The 22,102-nt window shown below is 41.4% G+C and overlaps 1 protein-coding gene across 2 annotated transcripts; it reads left to right on the forward strand.

The window, feature by feature from the left end:
• Nucleotides 1–617: 617 nt before the first annotated feature.
• Nucleotides 618–21,040, forward strand: LOC118575573 (NACHT, LRR and PYD domains-containing protein 9A-like). Of its 2 annotated transcripts, XM_036176063.1 has the most exons (9): nucleotides 618–888; nucleotides 4,462–6,046; nucleotides 8,048–8,212; nucleotides 8,753–8,917; nucleotides 11,135–11,302; nucleotides 13,328–13,498; nucleotides 15,484–15,654; nucleotides 17,414–17,584; nucleotides 20,893–21,040. In XM_036176063.1, the coding sequence occupies exons 1-9, from the start codon at nucleotides 618–620 to the stop codon at nucleotides 21,038–21,040; spliced, it is 3,015 nt and encodes a 1,004-aa protein (XP_036031956.1). The 2 variants fall into 2 exon arrangements, with proteins under 2 accessions (XP_036031956.1, XP_036031959.1); XM_036176066.1 differs by lacking the exon at nucleotides 8,048–8,212.
• Nucleotides 21,041–22,102: the final 1,062 nt, after the last annotated feature.

Raw genomic sequence — 22,102 nt, forward strand, 5'->3', positions numbered from 1 at the left:
ATGGGGGCAGAGTGGGAGGGAGGTGAGGAGGTGGGAGAAAGGGAGGGAGGGGGAACTGGGGTTGGTATGTAAAATGGAAAAAATTGTAATAAATAAACATATTTAATAATAACAAAAAATATGAAAAAAAACAAAAATGAACAAAACATTGTGACCAAACTATATAAAAATAATGTTAGCTGTATTAGGAAATAAATGTTTGCAACCTAAATATATATATATCCGGTATCAGTGAGTTAAACTTTATAGAAGTTCTCACAAGCTCTCAGGTTTATAAACAGTTCTAAGATTTGTCCCTAGGAGTACATGGTGGCAGGCACAAAGACAGTGCCAACTCTCCTTCTTTGGCTCTATTGATAACTTCACTGCTGTATTGAATTTTGTTCAGTTGGTTATCATTCTGACAGCAGCCTTAGCATAAGGATAATTATAACACTAGATTAACAATGCATTAAGTGAATGGGTGAAGGATGAGCCACCTATATCTGAAGGGATGCATGACATCAATAATTTGAGCCTCTTTAAGTTGAGACATGACTTCCTATGTCATTCTTTCCCAGGTGTCACTTATTTCTTGAAGATTTATTAACCTCCAAAGTCTGAGCTTACCGTCCACGATGGAAGGATCATCTGGTTTTGGGGTGACTCGATGCCTGCAAAAACTCAGTGATGCAGAGTTCTTGATGTTTAAAGAGCTGCTCAGTAAAGAAACAGAGGAATTTAAAGTCAAGCCAATCCCCTGGAATAAAATTGAGATGGCTTCGAGAACAAAACTGATAATGCTGTTGTCCACACATTGTCCAGGACAAGTATGGGACATAGTGTCGAGCCTGTTTCTCCAGGTCAATCGGGCAGACCTCTCAGTCATGGCTCAGGAACTGAGGAGAGGTAAGTGAGCATGGAGATAGAGGGAGACATGGGGGAAGTTAGCCACATAGGAGCTGCTTTTATTTTTTAGCTTATTCTTCCCTCATACAATACATACCGACCACTGTTTCCCATCCCTCCTGCCCTCTTGGTCCTCCACACCTCCCTCTCCCCCAGATCCACTGCTCCTCCATTGCCCTTCAGAAAAGAATAGGACTCCCAGGGATATCAACTGAACATGGCATAATAAGGTACAATTAGACTAGGCACAAACCCACATATCAAGACTGGGCTAGGCAACCCAGTAGTAGGAAACGGATCCCAAGGGAAGGCAAGAGTCAGAGACATCCCAACTTCCACTCTTAGGAGTCCCACAGAAACAGCAATCTACAACTATAATGTGAAGCTCATGTCATTGTTGATTGCCTGCCTGTCCCCATAGTGGAGAAAGGGTTACATTGAAGAAACCAATGGTTGTTATATACATCATCCTTTAACTGGGGAGGGTCCTAATGTGCATGACCATGGCCTATAAAAGAAAATACAGGATTGATTGACACAAAGAAGGCAGATCCTAACATTAACGTCTTCTTCAGCTAACCAAGCAAGTTGTCCTTTCATTGGCTTTTTTAAAATTAGCGTACAAAACAACACCTTTATCATGGCATTCCTCCCCCTCTCTCTCCCTCCTCCTCTCTCTCCCTCTCCCTCTGTCTCTCTTTTGTTTGTTCTGTCTTTGAAAATGTCTCACTTCAGAGCCACCCTATAGACCGTCAGACTAGTCTTGAACTCATGATTTCCTGCCTCAGCTTCCTGAGTTCTGGGGTTCCAGGTACGCAGTGCCACACTCAGCTGAGACGGAGTTCTATTATAGTACTCACTCATCCTTTTAACCAGACATGTAGTACTAAGAATAGGCCCTCATCCCCTTTCCCAGACACCTTACCTCTATAAGCCTGTGAATTGCTTGAGACGGTAAAGGAAGACCTCAAATGTACAACCTTGGATTATCTCCAGGTGGAAGGCATGTCACAATCCTTCCAGAGGGAATATTTTACCAATAGATGGCCCCACATTTCAGATGCACAGACTATCTCCACGTTCCAATCTGTCTGTTGTTCATACATCCTTTAGCAAAACTATGATTTAACAAATGCTGTAAGTGTCAGAAGCATCCACCAAAAATGACTGTGAATCTGGAACTGCGTGCTTGTTTTGCTGGTCCTTAGTCATGTGACTTGTTGGTTAGTCAGCTGCAACAAGACAATCAATCTCACTACACCTGTTTCCTCATGGGGATAAAGATACCAGTAATTTGGCAAGGACCGAGTAGATACATGCCTATAAGATGTGGAGGATGACGGGGCATGGTTATTGTCTTAGTTCCTTTTCTGTTGCTGTGGTAAAACACCATGAACAAAAGTGACTTGTGGAGGAAGAGTTCATTTTGGCTTATCGGTCCAAAGTGATGAGAGGCACCATGGAGAGAGGCATGACAACACACAGGCATGGTGATAGAGCAGGAAGCTGAGATCACATCTCAACTGCAAGCGTGAAGCAGAGAGAGAACTTGAAGAAGGGTGAGGCCATGAAATCTCAGTGCTGCCCCAAGCAACATCTTCTCCAGCGAGGCCACACCTCTTAAGCCTTCCCAGACATGACCATCAACTAGGGAACAAATCTTTAAACATACCAGCCAATGGGGGACATTTCTTATCCAAACCACCACAGCAGTGCAGTCTAGCTCCTCCTACTGCTTCAGATGCAGAGGCACATAGGAGAGTTTGGTAGTTTAAGGCCAGTCTTGACTACATGGCTAGTTTGAAGTCAGTGAGCATTCTGGCCTGCACAAGACTCTGTCTCTAAAAACAGAAAGGAAAAGAAACTAGATTAAAGCAGGACAAATTCTAGCTGATGTCACCTTAATTTTTGTCCTCTCTAGGCTGCTGCTCTAGGAGCACATACAGGATGCCCCCATCCATTGAGCCATGTTAGCAGCCCAACACTCAACACTTCATAATGTGTGAATATAGTAATTCTTTTTTTCAAAATACAATAAAAATTTAATGGCATTCAAAAGTCTGTATGGATACCAATTTTCCTTTTTGAAAAGATTTTTGTGGCACCACATGCATGCAGTTCCTGTGGTGGCCAGAAGAAGGCAGGGATCCCTGGAGCTGAACTTAACTGCCAGTTGTCAGTGGCTGTATAGGTGCTGGGAACTGTACCCAGGTCCCCTGGAAGAGCAGCAAGTGCTCTTAACTTATTGAAAATTCTAATATTCGAGTCAGTGACACAAGTCCCAGTAAATCTCAGAGAGGACAGTTAGCCCTTGCCCTCAGAAAGCCTGGTGCCATAAATTACAGAAAAGTATCAACCTGTGGTACTGATCATGTGCCAGCTGCCTGCTAACTATCCCCATGAATGACCAGAGAAACACTTTCTATTAATTGCATTTGGCTTAGGACATTGATCCAGGTACATTAATGTATCTGAAACGATGAGATGTGTATGATTTAACCCTGGACAACTTGACACCCTGACTGGTTATCCATAGACTTGAACTCCTATAACTCCAAAGCTCATTTCACTCTGTCTTGTTGCCTGAATCAGATCTTGCTTTGACTGAGCACAGAATTACAAACATGTACATCAAACTGAAAATTTTTAATAGAATGACTTGTAAGTGACTTACTGGAAGTTTGAAAGTTTTAGACTGAATAGCAACATTCTGAGCTGTAACTCATGAAATTATGTACAAATGAAGTACTTCTGGATTTTGTCCTGGGGAGGTACCATCCCCTTTGCAAATTTGGAAAGCAGTACCCAGAATTCATGCTTTATAGTAACTGTTACTCAGAGGTGAGTTTCCAGTTTGGTTATAATTCTTTTACAGTCAATATATCAAATATATTATAACCCTGGATATGGTAAAACAACCAACTGAGTGTCTGGGGTTTGGACACCATGTTGGGCACCAAGATGAGACTGGCTAGCTGGTGAGTTGTTTTTCTCTGTGAATTAAATAATGTAAGGGAGAAAAGAGTTCCAGGGAACATGAAAGTAAGGTTTATTGACTTTGTAAAAATTTTTTGGTAGAGAAGGGATCCAATATATGGAGACAGTTAACTCTAGAGGGATCCCAGGTTTTTCTTTAAGTACCACTGGCTTCTGGAGACCTCCTTTCTCTATTGGCCCTGAAATATTCATGTACCCCCTTTAGCATAGGTATTTGAGTTTGCCATGAGTCAGTACTCTTCCAGGCATGTTCACAAGCACAGAAAGTGTTGCATACGTAGAGGTCTCTATCTACAGGTGTGGATGTAGAAAGAACTGGTTGGTTGGTTGGGTTAGGGTAGGGCCTAACCATTCTTTATTTGTAGAAAAACCTATATCAGATGAAGGGAAAAGGAAACTGACTGCAGGAGAAGGGGTGGGTGGCTCTCCTCCTTTTTTTCCTTGGGACTCATGGACTCACTGATTATCCAGATGTGTAGATCATTTACTAGACGTGTATTTAAGAAAAAAACTGTGATTCATTCTCAGGAGTATGCTGTTCCTAACTGCCTTGTATTCTGATTTCATCAAACTCAGATAAACAAAGTTCATACAAAGAGATTATGAAGACTATATTTCAACACATATGGAACGGGGAAACCTCCATTTATATGAATGATGAAAGCTATGAAGTAATGATAAAAATGGAGTACAAGGCACTGCAAGAAGTATTTCATTGTCAGGTAGAGCCAGTCACTGTAGTTGTACTAGGTGGTCAAGGAGAAGGAAAAACCACTTTCTTAAGAAAAGCAATGCTGGACTGGGCATCAGGAAACTTATGGCAGAACAGATTTCAGTATGTATTCTTTATCTCTCTCATCACACTTAACAATATCACAGAGTTGAGCTTAGCTGAGCTTATGTTAACTAAGTTGTCTGAGTCTTCAGAGACACTGGACAAAGTCATATCTGATCCAAAGAGAATCTTGTTTATCCTGGAGGGACTTGAATACCTGCAATTTGACTTGGAACTCAGGACAAACTTGTGCAATGACTGGGGGAAGATGCTGCCCACACAAATTGTCTTGAGCAGTTTGCTACAGAAAGTAATGCTCCCAGAATCCTCTCTGCTTCTTGAATTGGGAAACACAAGTGTATCAAAAATCTATCCCTTGCTGCGGTATCCAAGGGACATAGTTGTTGGAGGATTCACTGAAGCATCTAAAAAGCACTATTGTATACATTTCTTCCAAAATACTATGAAAGGCTTACAAGTCTTTAAATATTTACAAACCACAAAAGAATTGATCAGTATATGCAGAAGTCCATTTACATGCTGGATGATCTGTAGTACTTTAAAGTGGAAGCTTAGGAGGGGAGAGGAAATAAAAATTGATGATGTAACAGATGCATCTGTCTACACAAGCTTTATGGTGAGCTCATTCAGATCAGTGTATGCCAACTGTCCACCTAATCAGAACAGAGCACTATTAAAGACCCTGTGTACCTTGGCTGCAGAGGCAATGTGGAAACAGGTATTTGTGTTCAAGTCTGAGGATCTCAGGAGGAATGGGATATCGGAATCTGAGAAAGCAGTGTGGCTGGGAATGAATTTTCTCCAATATCGAGGTGACTGCTTTGTGTTTTACCATCCTCTACTACAGTTGTATTTTGCTGCCCTGTTCTATTTCCTCAGACAAGAGAAAGGCACACCTCACCCTGTCATTAGAAGCCTGCCCCAGCTTCTAAGAGAAGTTTATGCTCATGGCAAAACCCAATGGCTCCTGACAGGGATATTTGTGTTTGGAATTGCCACTGAAAAAGTCACTGCCATACTAAAACCACACTTTGGTTTTATACCATCCAAAGAGGTAAAACAGGAAATTTTCAAATGCTTTAGAAGTTTGAGTCAAGCAGAGTGCAATAAGAAACTGATGAATCCCCAGCATTTGTTTGAGAGCCTACTTGAAAACCAGGAAGAAAGATTTGAAAAACAAGTGATGGATCTATTTGAAGAAATGACTGTTGATATTAGCAATGTTGATGCGTTGACGTTGGCTGCAAACGCTCTGCTGAAATCTCAAAAAATAAAGAAACTTCATCTGCATATACAACACAAAGTTTTTGCAGAAATCGATGACCCAGTAGAGTGTAACTCAGAAAACTCTGAATACAACAAAAGGTAAGTACAACTCTGAAGCTTGTCCTCAGTTCTTCCAGTTTTGCCTTAGTGTCCATGCATGATTTTATATGTGTGTTTGTGTGCATGCTGTACCCATATGAATTTGTGAACAAGTCAGAGGAAGATGTGGGGTGGCTTTCTTTGTTGTCCTCTGCCTTTACTCTTTGAGAGAATCTCTCACCACCCTCAAAGCTCACCATCTTGACTAGGCTAACTGGCCATCAGAATACCAGGATCTACCTGTCTTCCTCTTCTAATGTTGGGGCAACAGCCTCAAGCCACCATGCTCAGCTTTTTATGTTGTCAGTGCTGTGGATCTGAACTTGGGTCCTCACGTTTGCACAGCCTACATTCCTACCCACTGATCCCTCTCTCCCGCATGGCATTTCATAAGTTCTTACACATCTATGCTTGAGTGTTTAGATGGCATAGTCAGGAAGCCTATCTGTTGAGTCTTGGCACTGCTATTTGGAGCAATGTGGCCCTGAAAAGTTGTGTCTTGAGTTCCTCCATTTATTCAAAGAACAATCCTGTGACAAGGCCAGCTGTGAGGTGGAAATGTGAGTAGCTTTGTTGCAGTGTCCAGCTCTTTTCTTTCATCCATAGAGTGTTTAGTGTCCTGGTGCCTACACTGGAGAGGATTCTGGGAACTCGTGTCTGGTTTGAGGCTCTGCTCATACTACATTGCTCTAGTTGACTTGCCTTGCATTGGCTTTAGGCTGCTAGCTCATACTTGATCTTTCAAATGTGTAGTATCTTTGATAGTTTGCTACTCACTCAGGAGTCCCAAATATCTACCCAAATTCACATAGAAATCATGTTTTCTCACTGCAAGAGGATACCCTAGAGAACAGAGTAAGGCTGGGTATCTTCAGCAGTGATATGTAGCTATTAACAATGACTCTCCCCTGTTGTTTAGCTTGAACTGTTTCATGGGCCCTCAGTCAGTGGGATTGGGACCCGTCCCTGGTGCATGAGCCAGCTTTTTGGCGCCCAGTGCCTATGGTGGGGACACTGCACAGCCTTGGTGCAGGGAGGAAAGGACTGGACCTGCCTCAACTGAATGTACCAGGCTCTACTGACTCCTCATAGCAGACCTTGCCTTGGAGGAAGTGGGAATGGGAAGTGGGTTGAGGGGGAAAGATGTGGGGAGAGGGGAATCTGTGGTTGGTATGTAAAATGAATAGAAAATCTCTTAATAATAATAATAATAATAATAATAATAATAATAATAATAATAATAAATGACTCTCCCAAAGACTCAATCTATTTCACCTCATCTCAAGCCATGCTTCTTTATTATAATTTTTATTCAATGTATTCATTTTCAATTTCATACCTATAGGTAATGCATTCTGGTTACTCTCACCTTCTACTCCATTCTGTTCCCCTTCCACCCCATCACACCAACTTCTTCTTTATGAGCTCATTCTCACATTCACGTCTTTTTGTTGTGTCAGCTGTTGAGTTTAACTAGGGCTATTAGTGTGTGTATGGGTTTGGAACTGTGCATTAGACCCTGGTAGACTGACTTGTGGGTACAAAACTGGAGATGACTGCTCCTCCCTGGGGACCCACCAGTAGCCATTATGTTAGCAGGGAGGGGGAGAGCTGTGTGAGGCTCTCCCCAGCTTCTGATTGACTGGTAACAGGCCCAGTCTTGTGCAGGCAGTGGAGGTATCCATAGCTCTAGTGGGATTAAGACCACAATGGCTATACCATGCCCAGAAGATGGCATTTTGTAGCCCACATGGCGCTCTCTCTCTCTCTCTCTCTCTCTCTCTCTCTCTCTCTCTCTCTCTCTCTCATATCTCTGTCTCTTATGTGCTCCTTTTTTTTAAAAGATTTATTTATTTTTATTTAATGCATGTGTTTTGCCTGCATGTATGTCTGTGTACCATGTGTGCCTTGTTGAGGGGGTTGGGAGTGACCTGCCTATCTCAGGAATGTCTTGAATTTAATTTAGGCACCAGAGAATAATTATGTGTTATCTCATTGCAGAAACACAATGAGACACTGGCATATGTTGTGCGAAAATTTCCCAGACTTGCAGGTGTTGGATCTGGACAGCTGTAATTTCAATGAAACTGCCATTAAACTTCTCTGTGCCTCAATGTCTCCATCTTCTAGTTTTCCTGTAACTGCATTTAAGCTCCAAAGCTTGTCGTAAGTTTGATAGGCATCCATCCTTTAAGTAAATAGAAGAAGTTCTGTCCCTTCCTTATTTATTATGCATAAATAAACGCAGAACTAAATCCAAAGTAGAAAAAGCAATAGCCAAGAGCCACATCTCTGATGTTTTTCTATGTCACACACACACACACACACACACACACACACACACACACACACACACACACCTGATTTATAGGGGTTTGTAAATGCTTATACATCGTGTGTGTGTGTGTGTGTATGTGTGTACATGTACACAGCCAACAGGAGTTGATTATGTTCTAGAGACTGCAATGAATGTTAACTAAAAATCTAGTTTTTAAGGTTATTTTGATTGTGTCTATGTATGTGTGCATCTGAACTGGGTCCTCTGGAGTCAGAGTTATAATAAATTATGAGCTGCCTGACATGGGTAACTAGAATGCCCAAACAACCATGGTATGTGAGGCAAAGTGTGGAAGAGGATGTCTAGAAGTTGCTTTGTCATGTACCCCCACATCCTGGTATAATTCGCCATTTGGCTTTATTTCACAGGTGTTCCTTCATGACTAACTTTGGAGATGGTGCATTATTTCACATATTTCTTCAACTACCTCAACTGAAATCCGTGAACCTGTATGGCACCAGTCTCTCCAATGACATGATTGAGACTATGTGCTCTGTGATGAAATGCACAACATGCAAAGTGGAGGAGCTACTGTAAGTCAGTTCATTGTCTACACTCAGTAGTTTCTTTAAAATTATTTTTAAAATCACTTTTAAGGCTTATCTTGGGAAGTTCTCACTTGCATTAGCATGTGTTACAAAAAATTAGTGTCATTATTATAGTTTCCTTTTCTCTTTGTTAAAACTGTGTGTGTGTGTGTGTGTGTGTGTGTGTGTGTGTGTGTGTGTGTGTGTGTGTGTGTGTAGGTACCTTTGGAAGCCAGAGAGGGCTGTGAGCTACCTGATGTGGGTTCCTGAATTTGAACTCCAGTCCTCTGTTGATGCAGCAAGTGCTCTTACCTGCTGATCCTCTCTCTCTAGCTCCCCCATGATGCCATTTTGCCCATGTTTATAATGTACTTCGATCACACTCACTTGTGTGCTATTGGTTCCCACTCCCTTCTGAAAATTTTCCCCTTGCATTTGATGACTTCCTTTGTTTTCTAATGGCTTGAATACCAACATAATAGCATGTCTGGATTGTATTACACTTATTTACTTAGTGTGGGAGACAGGGAACCTGTGGAAATCAGAGGTCAACATGCAGAGGCACTTGTAAAAACTGCCAGTAGAGAAACAATCCATAAGGAAAACTTCCACATGGCCTTTGACAGGAGGCTAATAAAAAATAGGAGGCAGCCATGAAACTGCAGGGTGATAAGGAAACGGCATGAGAATGAGTTGAAGTCGACAGGATACTGATGCTCTCAAGCTACATGATAGCTCAGAGTGAGTTTATCACCATTGGTGCTGTGGTATGGTGTCTTGTACTGAGAAACATGCATTGCAGTCTTTTCCTCTGGCTGTGTACAGGAATTGCAAACTTTGTCATTCCGTGAGAGCTTAGTGATGATGGCAGAATCACTTCTTCTGATATTTGGACTGTTGCCTTGATTCCTGACACAAAGCGTCCCACCTCTTGGCGTTCTCCAGGTGATAGGATCAGCTTGTATTGTCATGAATGGTCTTTGGTGGGCTGCTGCATAGTGACCAGTCCCCAGAAGAACCAAGCTGGAACCATGTTCTGTAACTGTCATTCTCGTCCCCCATCCTCAGTGAGAATGTTAGTTTGCAGTTAGCCTATCATGTTTACATGATAAAGACTCCATTTTAAAAAATCCCAAAAAGTTTGGAACATTTTCATCCTGCTTTGCATTAACTGTCACCTTGACTTAACAACATCTTGATTCAGTGATTTCTTTATCAGATTGGGCATGTCTGTGAGGGATTATCGTGATGGTTAATTAATATAAGAGGGCCCAGTCTGCTATGAAGAGGCATGGATCCCTGGGTGGATGGTTCTGGTCTTTATAGGAAGTCTAGTTAACTAAGCAAGAACCAGCAAGTAGCTCATTCATGATTCTTGCATCCAGGTTCCTGCTCTGACTTCCTCAATGATGGACTGTGAGCTGGAAGTGTAAACCAAACCATTTCCTCTCTAAATAGCTTTGGTCAGGGTGTTTTATCACAGTGATGGGATGATACTAGAACCAGGGTTCTTCTAGTTTGGCAAATATATCCATCTGGAGCACTCTACATCCATAAGGCAATGTTTGCGTACTTGGGATCCTTCCAGATCTTACTCCATGTGATCTGTTTCTATTATCCTCCATCATATCTTTTGAATATACTAAACTAATAAGGGAGATAACAAAACCCATAAGCTTTATGATCTCCTCTGTAAGTTAAACACAAGGAGCAGGTTTTAATAATGTCAGAACCACAGGTCTAACACAATGGGCTTTTCAACTGATAATTGAAATCTGGAGGGGAGGATCACTGTAAAAGACTCAAGAAGTTGTGTGTGTGTGTTACAGTGATATTGGTAATCAGACATACTGGGTTACAGACCATATTTTAGTGATGGGTTCTATCTCTGCATTAAAGGGCAGGGTCTCATTCCAATAATACCCTGTCTCTCTAGTGGTTCTTGTGGCAACCCATAACCTCACCAAGCATTTCCAAATGGATCCCAGAGGGTAAAAGTCACCGATAGATGAAAACCACTGGCTTGGGTTTATTCCCAATCAGTAGAACTCTATAATTCACAATGATAGTCACAGAATTATACTTACTAAATAAGTCTATGATGTAGGTGTGGACGGATATGTACAGTATTAGAATCTGGGTCATTTGTTTGAACAATAGGTAGGCTTACACAGATCACCTGAAGATGTTATTCCTAACCTGTAACATGCATCTCACACGTAGGTTGGGGAAATGTGACATCTCAAGTGAGGCTTGTAGCATGATTGCTAGTTCCCTAATCTACCGCAAGGTGAAACATCTCTCGTTGGTTGAAAATCCCTTGAAGAACAAAGGAGTGATGTTACTGTGTGAAATCCTGAAGAATCCAAGCTGTGTTCTGGAGACACTGATGTGAGTTGGTCTGGGAGAGCATGCCCTGGAAATATTGCAGAACCGTGCACATGGGTACAGCCATCATAAAAGTGGTCAAATACCCACTAAGGAATGCATGAGAACAAGGGATGTGTCACTACACTCAGTCACTTGTATATGCCTCAGTTGCCAAATAAGTAAGTAGAGCTAATGGAAACAGAAATACCATGAGACCAACTTTAGACAAGGCAATACTAGCCATGAAATTCCTTATATATAATTTTTAGCTTAATGAATATGATTATTATGGGGGAAGTGATGCCCCTGGAAAGAGATTGGATACCAGGCAAGAGGAGAATATAAATAAGAAAAAAATCCTTTCCAAGGCAGAACTTCCTCCATGTTACCTAAGTCACTGTAAACTGTCTTCTGCCCTGAGGTTGAGGTTGGTTGCTCATGGTAGCAAACTGCCGGACTATTGTCCCAGGGAAGCCATACCAGATAACTTATTGTTCCATCAATCAAAGGCCTTAAGAAGGGAAATGCACTCAAAAACCACTGGGTTCATAGAAGAGAAAGAGTATATAGATGCAAAATTAGTTGTGTCCTCTGTGATCATGTATTCATGCAGTAGTATGTACACATGCAGCTTACAGACATGAACATGCATATAAAATGCAAGATCATTGAATATTGACTATTATGGAGACATCTAATTATAAAAGAAAATTAGTGCAGATTAAGTATCTCTTACATGAACTGCTTATGACTAGACCAGAAATATTCCATATTCCATTTAAATTTCTTTTGGAATATTTGCATATCATGAGTCTTGGTAAGAGTCCCTGAGTCCAAACATGAAATTTATTTGCATGGTGTATACACTATGTGCACATGCCTTGGAGATAGTCTTATATAATACCTTCAGTGCCATTGTGTTTTGATCCGGGCTGGATATATGACAGCACTTGTGGAACTTTCTCACTGTATACCACGTGTGTGCATGAGCAGCAGAAGCCAGAAGAGGTCAATAACCCCTGGAACTATGGTTACAGGAGACTTGTGAGTAACATGTAGGTGTTATGTGGGTGCTTAGAACTGAACCTGTGTCCTCTGCAAGATCAGCAAGTGATCTTAAATGCTACACCATGTCTCCAGTCCTGATGTGAAACTTGTAAAAGAAAAGGAGAAATATGCACTATAAAAAGTTGAAAGATATTTTAGGAGAGGTAGAAAAAAATAACATTAGAAAACAAAATTATTTGGTTATTTAATTACTAGTTATTACAGAGTAGCTTGAATTAAATTACACATGGTAACTAGTAATTATAAATAGCTGCATTAAATATGAGTTATTTCTAAAACACTGGTCTTTAACCCACACAAATAACTGGGTGAAGAAAATATCTAAAAGAAAACTGCAGAAGTGGAGACAGAAGGACCGCTGGGGCTCACTGGACAACCAGGCATGTCTAATAAATAAGTTCCAGGAAGTCAGAGACCCTGTCTCAAAGCGGGGGGGTGCTCCAGAGTGTGACAACTGAGCTTGCCCTCTGACCTCTACATCCACGTACACCTGCACAGAGACATATACACACACATGGACAACAAAAAGAAATTAAAAACGTATTGGAAGATATTTCATGAGGGCAGGATTCTGCAACATGGTGAATTTCTGATATTGGTAGAAGAATTAGTTGATTGTTTTGCAAGTAAGTTGACAAATAAGTCAAATTTGGAAACATGTATGGTGATCTACAACCTCAGGTTTTCAAAACTTTTGTTTGAAACTGTTTCCATCATGTGTGTATACTCACACACATATGGAGGACAGAAGACAACTTGTGGGGGTTGGTTATTTCCTTCCATCATGTGGGACTGAACTAGGGTCCTCAGGCTCAGTGACAAGGGCCTTTACCTACATGTGGAACCATCTCACCATCCCATCTCAAAAATGTTTTCACGCAAAGTGGAAGTTCAGTATAGGGAGAACATGACAGTCTTTGCAGAGGCATGTGATGTTGTGACAATGAGTGAGCTGCTGGTGTGTGACCCTCTCTGCAGGTTGTCACGCTGCTGTCTCGGCTTCATTGCCTGTGGCCATCTCTCTGAAGCCCTGTTGTGCAACAAATATCTCTCTCTTCTTGACCTGGGGTCAAATGTCCTGGAAGATACTGGATTGAACATTCTGTGTGAAGCTTTGAAGGACCCAACGTGCCCCCTTCAGGAGTTATGGTAGGGCTGTGTTCTCATCCATTGCAGGGAATGTGGTTTGGGATGTTGGTGTTCAGAAGGAAGTGGGAGGGTAGAATTGTCTGAATGTCAGTGTTCCCTCAGAGTCTGTGATGAAGCCTGTGATGACTATCTTAAGACATGGAGCCCTTGGAGGTTGGGTCATGAAGGTGAGTTCCTATGAGTGGAATTAATGTCATGATAGAAGCCCCAGAAACTGCTTCATCCATTCCATCACATGGAGATACAGACTCCAACAGGGCTGGAGAGATGACAAGGTAGTTGAGAGCACTGACTGCTCTTCCAGAGAGCCACGGTTCAATTCCCAGCACCCACATGGCAGCTCACAACTATCTGTGACTCCAGTTCCAGGGGATGCAACACCCTCACACAGACATGAATGCAGACAAAACACCAGTGCACATAAAATAAAAAATTTTAAAAACATTAAGCATAATCCTCATCCGACAGAATTGAGATGATGGATATGTATGCATAAAGGCACAAAGGTACTGTGTGTGCAAATGTCACAGTTTTTAAGTCTTTATACTGTTGGCATGTTTGTTGTGGCTGTCCTGTGATTTGAAGAGGGCTGTGGCACTATGTCTACATCTATGAGGTGCCAAGAGCACCCTCTGACCTAGTGGGGCAAACCAAACTATCTCTACATGCAATGTGCATCCCCTGGAGGGTAAATTCATCCCTGCTTGAGAACCATTAACACACACACATAGACCTGCATAAATCCATATGTAGATATAACTCCATCTGTTGTGAATCTATGCATGTGTGTTTATGTATGTGTGTTGTTTACCTATCATATATCCACCCACCTATTATCTGTCAACTGTGAACTTAACATCTCTCCCTTTCTCCCATTTAAAGTTTTTTTTGTCTTTACTTACATATCATCCTTCTCTTCTTTTCATCATCTGCATATCGTCTGTCCATTATCAATCTATATATCATCTACTAATTATGATACATTTGTTTTACATCTAACATATCTGCCTAATATCTATATTAACATCTACACATTCTTCATCTCCATTCTCCATTACTCGCCTATCTTACACCCATTATCTTCCTTCTCTCCCCTCTTTCTTAACCTCTTTCTTAACCATTGTTGAAAGTGCCATGGGGACCATGAGCTTGAGGCTTAGGGAGGGTTTGAGGACATGTTTGTTATATTAGATACTGGCAGATGTTCACCACTTGATGACATTAGCACAGAAACTTGAAATCAGCGATAAGGTAGCCCCAATGATTTTCAGAGTATCTCTATTTTAACCAGGGGGAATGAGAATAGGAACACCAGATGAAGAGATCAAGGCAGAAGAATTGCAGTGAGCCAGCATGAAGCAGGATACCCCAGGCATCATCATTTCTAGTTCAAATAAATGGAAATACGCCAAGCTGTTAACATGGGGTCTCATTGATGAGGGATGTAGCCCAGTTGGTAGAACACTTGCTTAGCATACACAGAGTTGAGTTTGATTCTCCAGCACAGCTTTTAAAAAACATGTGTGATAACTACATACCTTACTTACTTAGCACTGGGAGGTAGAGGTAGGAGGGTCAGAAGTTCAAGGTCGTCCTCAGCTATGTAATGAGTCTGAAGCTAGACTGGGTACATGAGACCCTGTCTCAAAAGGAAAATGTCAATGAATGGCTACAGAGAGGGAGAATGGGTCTCCTCCAGGGACAAGCTCTACTGGGCTATCCTATCCCCTGGACACATGTACACACAAGCAAAGCTAAATGAACTTAGGTTAAATATGCATGTGCATGTATTCACGCATGAATACATATGTGTATACATGTAACAATAAAAAGATTATTAATTTGGGGGGACCACGAGGAATTGGAGGTAGGGGTGGAGGGTGTGGATGCAGTGCTCATATGAAGTTCTAAAAATTAGAATTAATAAACCAAAACAAAAGGATTGGGCCTTGTAAGTCAATATGTTTGCATGTGTGCTTTCCCAGGTTATCTGGTTGCTCTCTCACTTCAGACTGCTGTGGAGATATCTCTGCTGTCCTTACTAGCAATAAAAAGCTAAAGACCCTGAAACTGGGCAAGAATAACATAGAAGACACAGGCATCAAGCAGTTATGTGAAGCTCTGAGGAATCCTAATTGTAAATTGCAGTGTCTTGGGTGAGTCTCTACTAACTGTCATGGTGGGAAGGGCCCCCAGCTCAATGAGGGACAGCTAGAGGGTAAATAGGTGTGGTGGTTTGTGAGAAAATGCCCCCAAAGGGAGTGGCACGATTAGGAGGTGTGGCCTTCTTGGAGGAAGTGTGTCACTGTAGAGGCGGGCTTTGATGTCTCATATCTGCTCAAGCCACACACAGTGAGTCAGACCACTTCCTGTTGCCTGTGAGTCAGGATGTTAGAGCCTTCAGCTCCTTCTCCAGCCCTGTGTCTGCCTGCATGTCACCATGTCCCACCACGATAATAGTCTGAATCTCTGAACTGAAAGAGAGCCATCACAATGAAATGTTTTCCTTTATAAGAGTTGCTGTGGTCATGGTGTCTCTTCACAGCAATAGAAAAACCATACTAAGACAATAGGATTAAGAAGAATTCCACCTAGTATAGTCTCAAGTTTTGAGAAAAATGTGAATACACGGGCCTTGTAAAGACAACCGTTGCTGTGAGTTTGAGGAACTTCCCTGTCATGTTTTCCCCCACCACAGTATCTGGTTCTAGTCTTCCTGGGTCTTCTTCTGGGCCCTCAGGTTCCCTGAGTCTTGGGGTAAAGGCTGGTGTAAATGTTCCATGTAAGGCTGAGTACTCTCAGAATGTTTACCAGCTGTGAGTCTCTGTATTAACCAGTCCATTGCCAAAAGAAGCCTCTCTGTTGGGGTTTGATAGCTGAACTAACATATAGGAATAATGCTGAGCATTTAGTTCAATGGTTCTCAACATGTGGGTCATGACCCCTTAGGGAGTGACCATGACCCTTTCACTGGGGTCACCTAAGACCATCAGAAAACACAAATATTTGCATCATTATTCATAACAGTAACAAAATTAGTTATGGAAGTAGAAATGAAAATAATTTAGCAGAGGCAGGGGTCACAATAACATGAGGAACTGTATTAAAGGGTCACAGCATTAGCAAGGTTGAGAACCACTGATTTAGAAGGTAGTTTTATGTTATGTTCTCTTAGCAAAGCAATAGTAATGGGTTTTCCCTTAGGGCCTATGGCATGCCCAGCCACAGGTTCTTCACCAGTTTACCTGGCATGAGTCATCCAAGTCACAGTTCCAGGTTGGATGGCAGAGGCATTCAAGAAGCCCCTGCCTGGGGCTTCTGATATGAGGAGAGTCTGTTTTCTTCAGAGATGTAGCCATGGTTGCCTGTGCTCCAGTGTGTATTCCTAAACCCAAGCACATATGGCAATGCTGATTGAGCTTGGTGCAGGGGATTCCCACCTTCCTAATGCTACAGCCCTTTCATACAGTTCCTCATCCTGAGGTGACCCCCAACCATAACATTATTTCCATTGCTACTTCATTTGCTGCTGTTGCAAATTACAGTGTAAATATTTGATGTGCAGGATATCTAATATGTGACCCCTGTGAAAAGGTCATTTGACCCCAAATGGGTTAAAACCCATAGGTTGAGAACCAATGACCTAATGGGCTTTAAAAGGGTATCAAGTGGGAGCTGTGTAGAATACGGAGGTCTGGGAGAAGTTGGAAGTATGCATAGTAGACAGATGTAATTGGAACACATTTTATACATGTATGGAATTCTCAAATAATAAAAAAATGCTATCCTGTGAAACCTGGATTTGCTTAGTGCTTTTACTTACTGTGGACATTTGGGGCTGGTTAGGAGTTTGCTCAGAAACCTGGAACTGGCACCAAATACCACATTCTTTTTCTGGTATTTTTCCTGTCACAGGTTAGACATGAATGATTTCAAAACTGACTGTTGTGCAGACCTTGCCTCAGCTCTCACCACATGTAAAACACTGACTAGCCTGAACCTCGACTGGATAACCTTCGACCACGATGGGCTGGAACTGCTGTGTGAGGCTTTGAATCACAAAGACTGTAACTTGAAGTTGCTAGGGTGAGTACTCAGAGTTGGGAATGACTTCAGAGCAAGCTCTTTAGCAGTGGTTTGCTCAAGCTCAGCCCTGTTGAGACTGGGCTAGGATGTTCTGTTGTTCAGGACCACTTTTGTACTCTAGGACATTGAGAACCATCCTTGATTTCTATCCATTCATGAGTACTTCCCTCTGGTGGTGATTACTCCAAATATCATCAGACATCTTTTAAAAACTTGGCTTATTTTTAAATTATCATTCAACTCTAAAGAATAATGAAATCACAATATTTGTAAAAAATAGTGGACTTAGAAGTATACCAAATAGGATTACCTAATCTCAGAAAGGAAAAAGTCCACACGTTCTCTCTCATATATGGATCCTAGTCTATGTGTACACACAAACACATTCACACACACACACACACACACACACACACACACACTTACACACACAAAAAAAAGTTATATGTGGGTATTGTATAACATTTGAAAAAAACAAGAAATGGTAATAAAAAAGACAAAATATTTATAAGTATGAGTTCATATATATAATGTACTTTGTATAAGTCATATAAATGGTCTCTCAGGGTATAACACATTTTCAATGCCAAATTAATCTTTAAAACATTTTTATGAGTGTTTTCTTTGCATGTAAGTCTATGCACCACATGCATGCTCAGGGCCTAAAAAGGCCAGAAGAGGGCATCAGATGCCTTGGGATGGAGTTACAGATAGTTGTGAGCCACCATGTGAGTGTTGGGAGTTGAACCCTAGTCACATCTAGAAGAGCATTCAGTGCTCTTAACCACTGAGCCATCTCTCCAGGCCGTAAGTTAATTTTAACAATTTTTTATTTATTTGAAATCTTAATGCATATATGCAATGTGTTATGATCATATTCCACCCCCCACTAACAACCTCCAAACCTCCCAGGACCTTCCAATCCTAACTAATAACCCTCTGACTCCAAGTCCTGTTGACCATGTGCTTATGGACATGGAGTCATCTACTTGGGCATGGGCAACCTACCAACAGCCAGATCTTAAGAGTCATTCTCACTCAGCTGTCATCACTGCCAATAGCTCCTCTGCTGGGGAGGGGCTCAGAGTCCCTCCCCTATCCATGATGGAATTTTGAATGCAGGTCTTGTACTGGCAACCTCAGCATCACCTGTGAGTGGATGCATAAAACGGTCACGTCATGTCTAAAAGATGGCATTTCATAGTGCTTCTTCCCACCCTCAGCTCTTAAGGTCTATCTGCCCCTTCTTTCATGATCATCCATGAGCCTTGGATGGGAAGGTTGATAAATGACCCATCTATGGCTCAGCATTCATAGCCACTTGCTCTCAGCACTTTCAACCAGTTGTGAGTCTGCATTAACCACCACCCACAGCCCAGAAAAAAAGAAAAAAAAGGCTTCTTTGATCAAGGCTGTGAGAAGTACAGGTCTATGGGTATAAATGTAAACATTTAAATGGCAATTTCACCACATGCCCATTTAAGGGAACCACAGTAGCTTTCCCTCTAGGGTCTGTGGTCTCTTTGGCCATGGGATTTTGACAATGTTTACAGTCACACACATTAAATCTTCCCTGTGTAACAAGCATCATCCAATTAAAAAGTGATAACTACCATGCCTGTGTTATACCACTGGGCACAACTTGGTTGGGCATTTTCAGGTCTTCTGGAGACACAATCACCAAGCTGAGGTGATTACAAACACTGCCTCACACACACATTACCCATAAATGTTCACCCCCAGTCTAGAGTCAGAAAGGGTTCTGAAATTGCTGTATGGAATTATAAATCAAGGTTATGTTTCTTAATATTTCATTTACATTGAGAACTTATTTCAGGTTGATTATATGAGTGCCTGTGAAGATGTTTTGAGGAACATTCTGTGAGAAAAATGGCTCACGCCTCTGCTCTGTTGACTTGGGTCCTACATCAGGGTTATAAAGAGTAACATGCAGGCAAGGATGAGATCTTGAGAAGGGCTGGGGTGTGGACACAGGGGTAAATCGTGGTGAGAAGGCTGTGGTTGAGGCAGTATTGACTGAAGGAGAGGTTGGAGAGGCAGGGGCTGAAATGGGCAGCAGATATAAAAGAGCCTGGCAGATCTCTGTATTAACACTTTATAGTTAAAGGTGACATGACTTATAGTTATGGACATCAGACAAGAAAAAAGCAGGCAGAGAAGGTGGAGAAAATTGAGGCAGCCAGCTGTACTCTATCAGAGAGACCTATGTTCTGATCTTAATTTGTGAAATTCAAGGGGAACTAATGCTCAAAAATCTAGAGATTTTTCAAAAAAAATTAACCATCTTGAGTGCTGACTTCTTAAGACATTATTTTTTAAAGGGAGGGTGGTCCCTTACTTCCAAGGTTCAGGGAACATTGAGGAAGAGGAAGAAGGGGTAGAAACATCATAAGAGTTTGGCAGGACTGCGGCACACCAGCCTCTTCTAGACTTGACAAGACAGGTACACTCATGAACGGACAGGAGCGGCAGCTGTCTGCACAAGACCTGCACAAGCTCAAGCCAGTCAACACTCCAGCACAGACAGAGGAGGGGCTCATGACTCCCACTCCTAGCTGAGGAGCTAGGGACATTTGTGGCTTCAAGGGGCAGGAGGGGCAGTTTTCTTCAGGGATGTGGGCCCCACACACTTGAGGGGATCACAACTTAGACTCAGTGAGCTATTGGAGAAGAAAAGGACATGAAGTTTGGAAAGGAATGGGGAGGGGTCACAGAGGAGAATGGGGAAAGGATATGATCAAAATACATTGTATACATATTAAATCATCAAAGAATAAACAAATAGATTTTTTAATATAAGTAAAGATAATAGGTGTTCGGTAATTTTTATTTTTTAGGTAATCTTAGTGATAATGGCATGGGTGAAACAGGCAGTGAGAACAGATGAGCATCAGATATGTTCATGGTTAAGCTAAGATTTAGGATAAACTTTAAGTGTCTCATAGAATGAGTAGGGACACCAAAGGGAGAGGCTTAAGATGGATGATTATGAGATTGGTGACAATGACATTATACTAGGATTCACAAGTTTGAGAAAAGCCAACACTATATTGAGTTATAATACATGAATAAGGAATAATAATCATCGTGGTTAAGCATTTAAACAATGAATGGCTGAAAACAGTCATTTTTACTTCAATGTTTTTTAATTTCAATCTTAACATCTTGATAGATTTAAAAAAAAAAAACCTCTGACCTTCCCATGTGCACTGTAGCATGTGCCCATATAAACATATACAAATAGGTAAATGTAATAAAAATAAACAGCACTTTCTTTTTCACTCCAGACTGGACAAATCTGCATTGACTGAGGAGTCACAGATACTACTGCAAGCTGTGGAAATGAAGAAAAAACTGGATATCTTACATTGTCCCTGGGTCAAAGAGGAAAGCAAGATGAGGGGTGTTCGTCTGGTATGGAACAGCAAGAACTGATTTTGAAACAACGGCTTTTCCTTTGTCATATTTCTCCTGTGTACCTTGTCCCAAGTTGCACACCTGGTACTGGTAGCTGAATCTAGGGTTGTTCTTTCACAGTGTCCTGCCCCCATCCATCTTTATACTTCCCCTCACCACTTTGCAATATTTAGATAACAAATTCATTCAATAAACTCTAAGCATGTTTGACAACATGAATGAGTCCTTAGTGAGTGTCTTAGTGTTGGGGTTTGAACGTGAAGAGATTCTGATTCTCTCTGGTTGGGAGCTGTGTTGGTGACATGTCTACACTGGAGTCATTCTCAGTGCAGTGAACAGCCACCTGAACTGTAGTTCATGCCATAAACCTAAATGACACCAACATCACAATGCAGAAAATGGGAAGCATGAAGATCATATCTGGAATCCTCAAAGTTAAAATCAGGAATACATACTTTTGGAAAAGTGATCTCAAATATGTTTTTCAAAGTTCCAGGAATCACGGCTAAGGTTCACCCTTTATTCCTTCAAAGAGGGGCTGGAAAGATAGCAGAGTGGTTAAAAGTGCTCCCCGCTCCTCAGAGGGCCAGAGTTCAAACCCCAGGACATACATTGTATGACTCAAAACTGCCTATAACTCCAGCACTAAGGTATCTGATGTGTTTTCCAGGCTTCCACAGAGACCTACATGCAAGCACACACAGATTCACATATATACACACAAATAATAAACCCCCAAAACTTAATATTTTACATGTTGACTGTTAGTCACTACTATGTTGGCTGTAAATTACAATAAAGAAGTCAGTCCTATTTAAACAATATTTTAAATTTTAATCATCTAAACCAGTCGTTCTCAACTTGTGGGTCACAACTTCAGAGGCGATTGCATATCATATATCCTGCTTATCACAGATATTTACATTATGATTCATAACAGTAGTGAAATTACAGCTATGAAGTAGCAATGAAATAATTTTACTGTTGGGGGGGGGTCCCCACAACATGAACTGTATTTAAATAAAACAGGCATTTGGAAAGTTGAGAACTTCTGAATAGTTAAATTATTTTTCTTTTAAT

The sequence above is a fragment of the Onychomys torridus genome, chromosome 1, assembly GCF_903995425.1.
Source record: "Onychomys torridus chromosome 1, mOncTor1.1, whole genome shotgun sequence".
Lineage (NCBI taxonomy): Eukaryota > Metazoa > Chordata > Mammalia > Rodentia > Cricetidae > Onychomys > Onychomys torridus.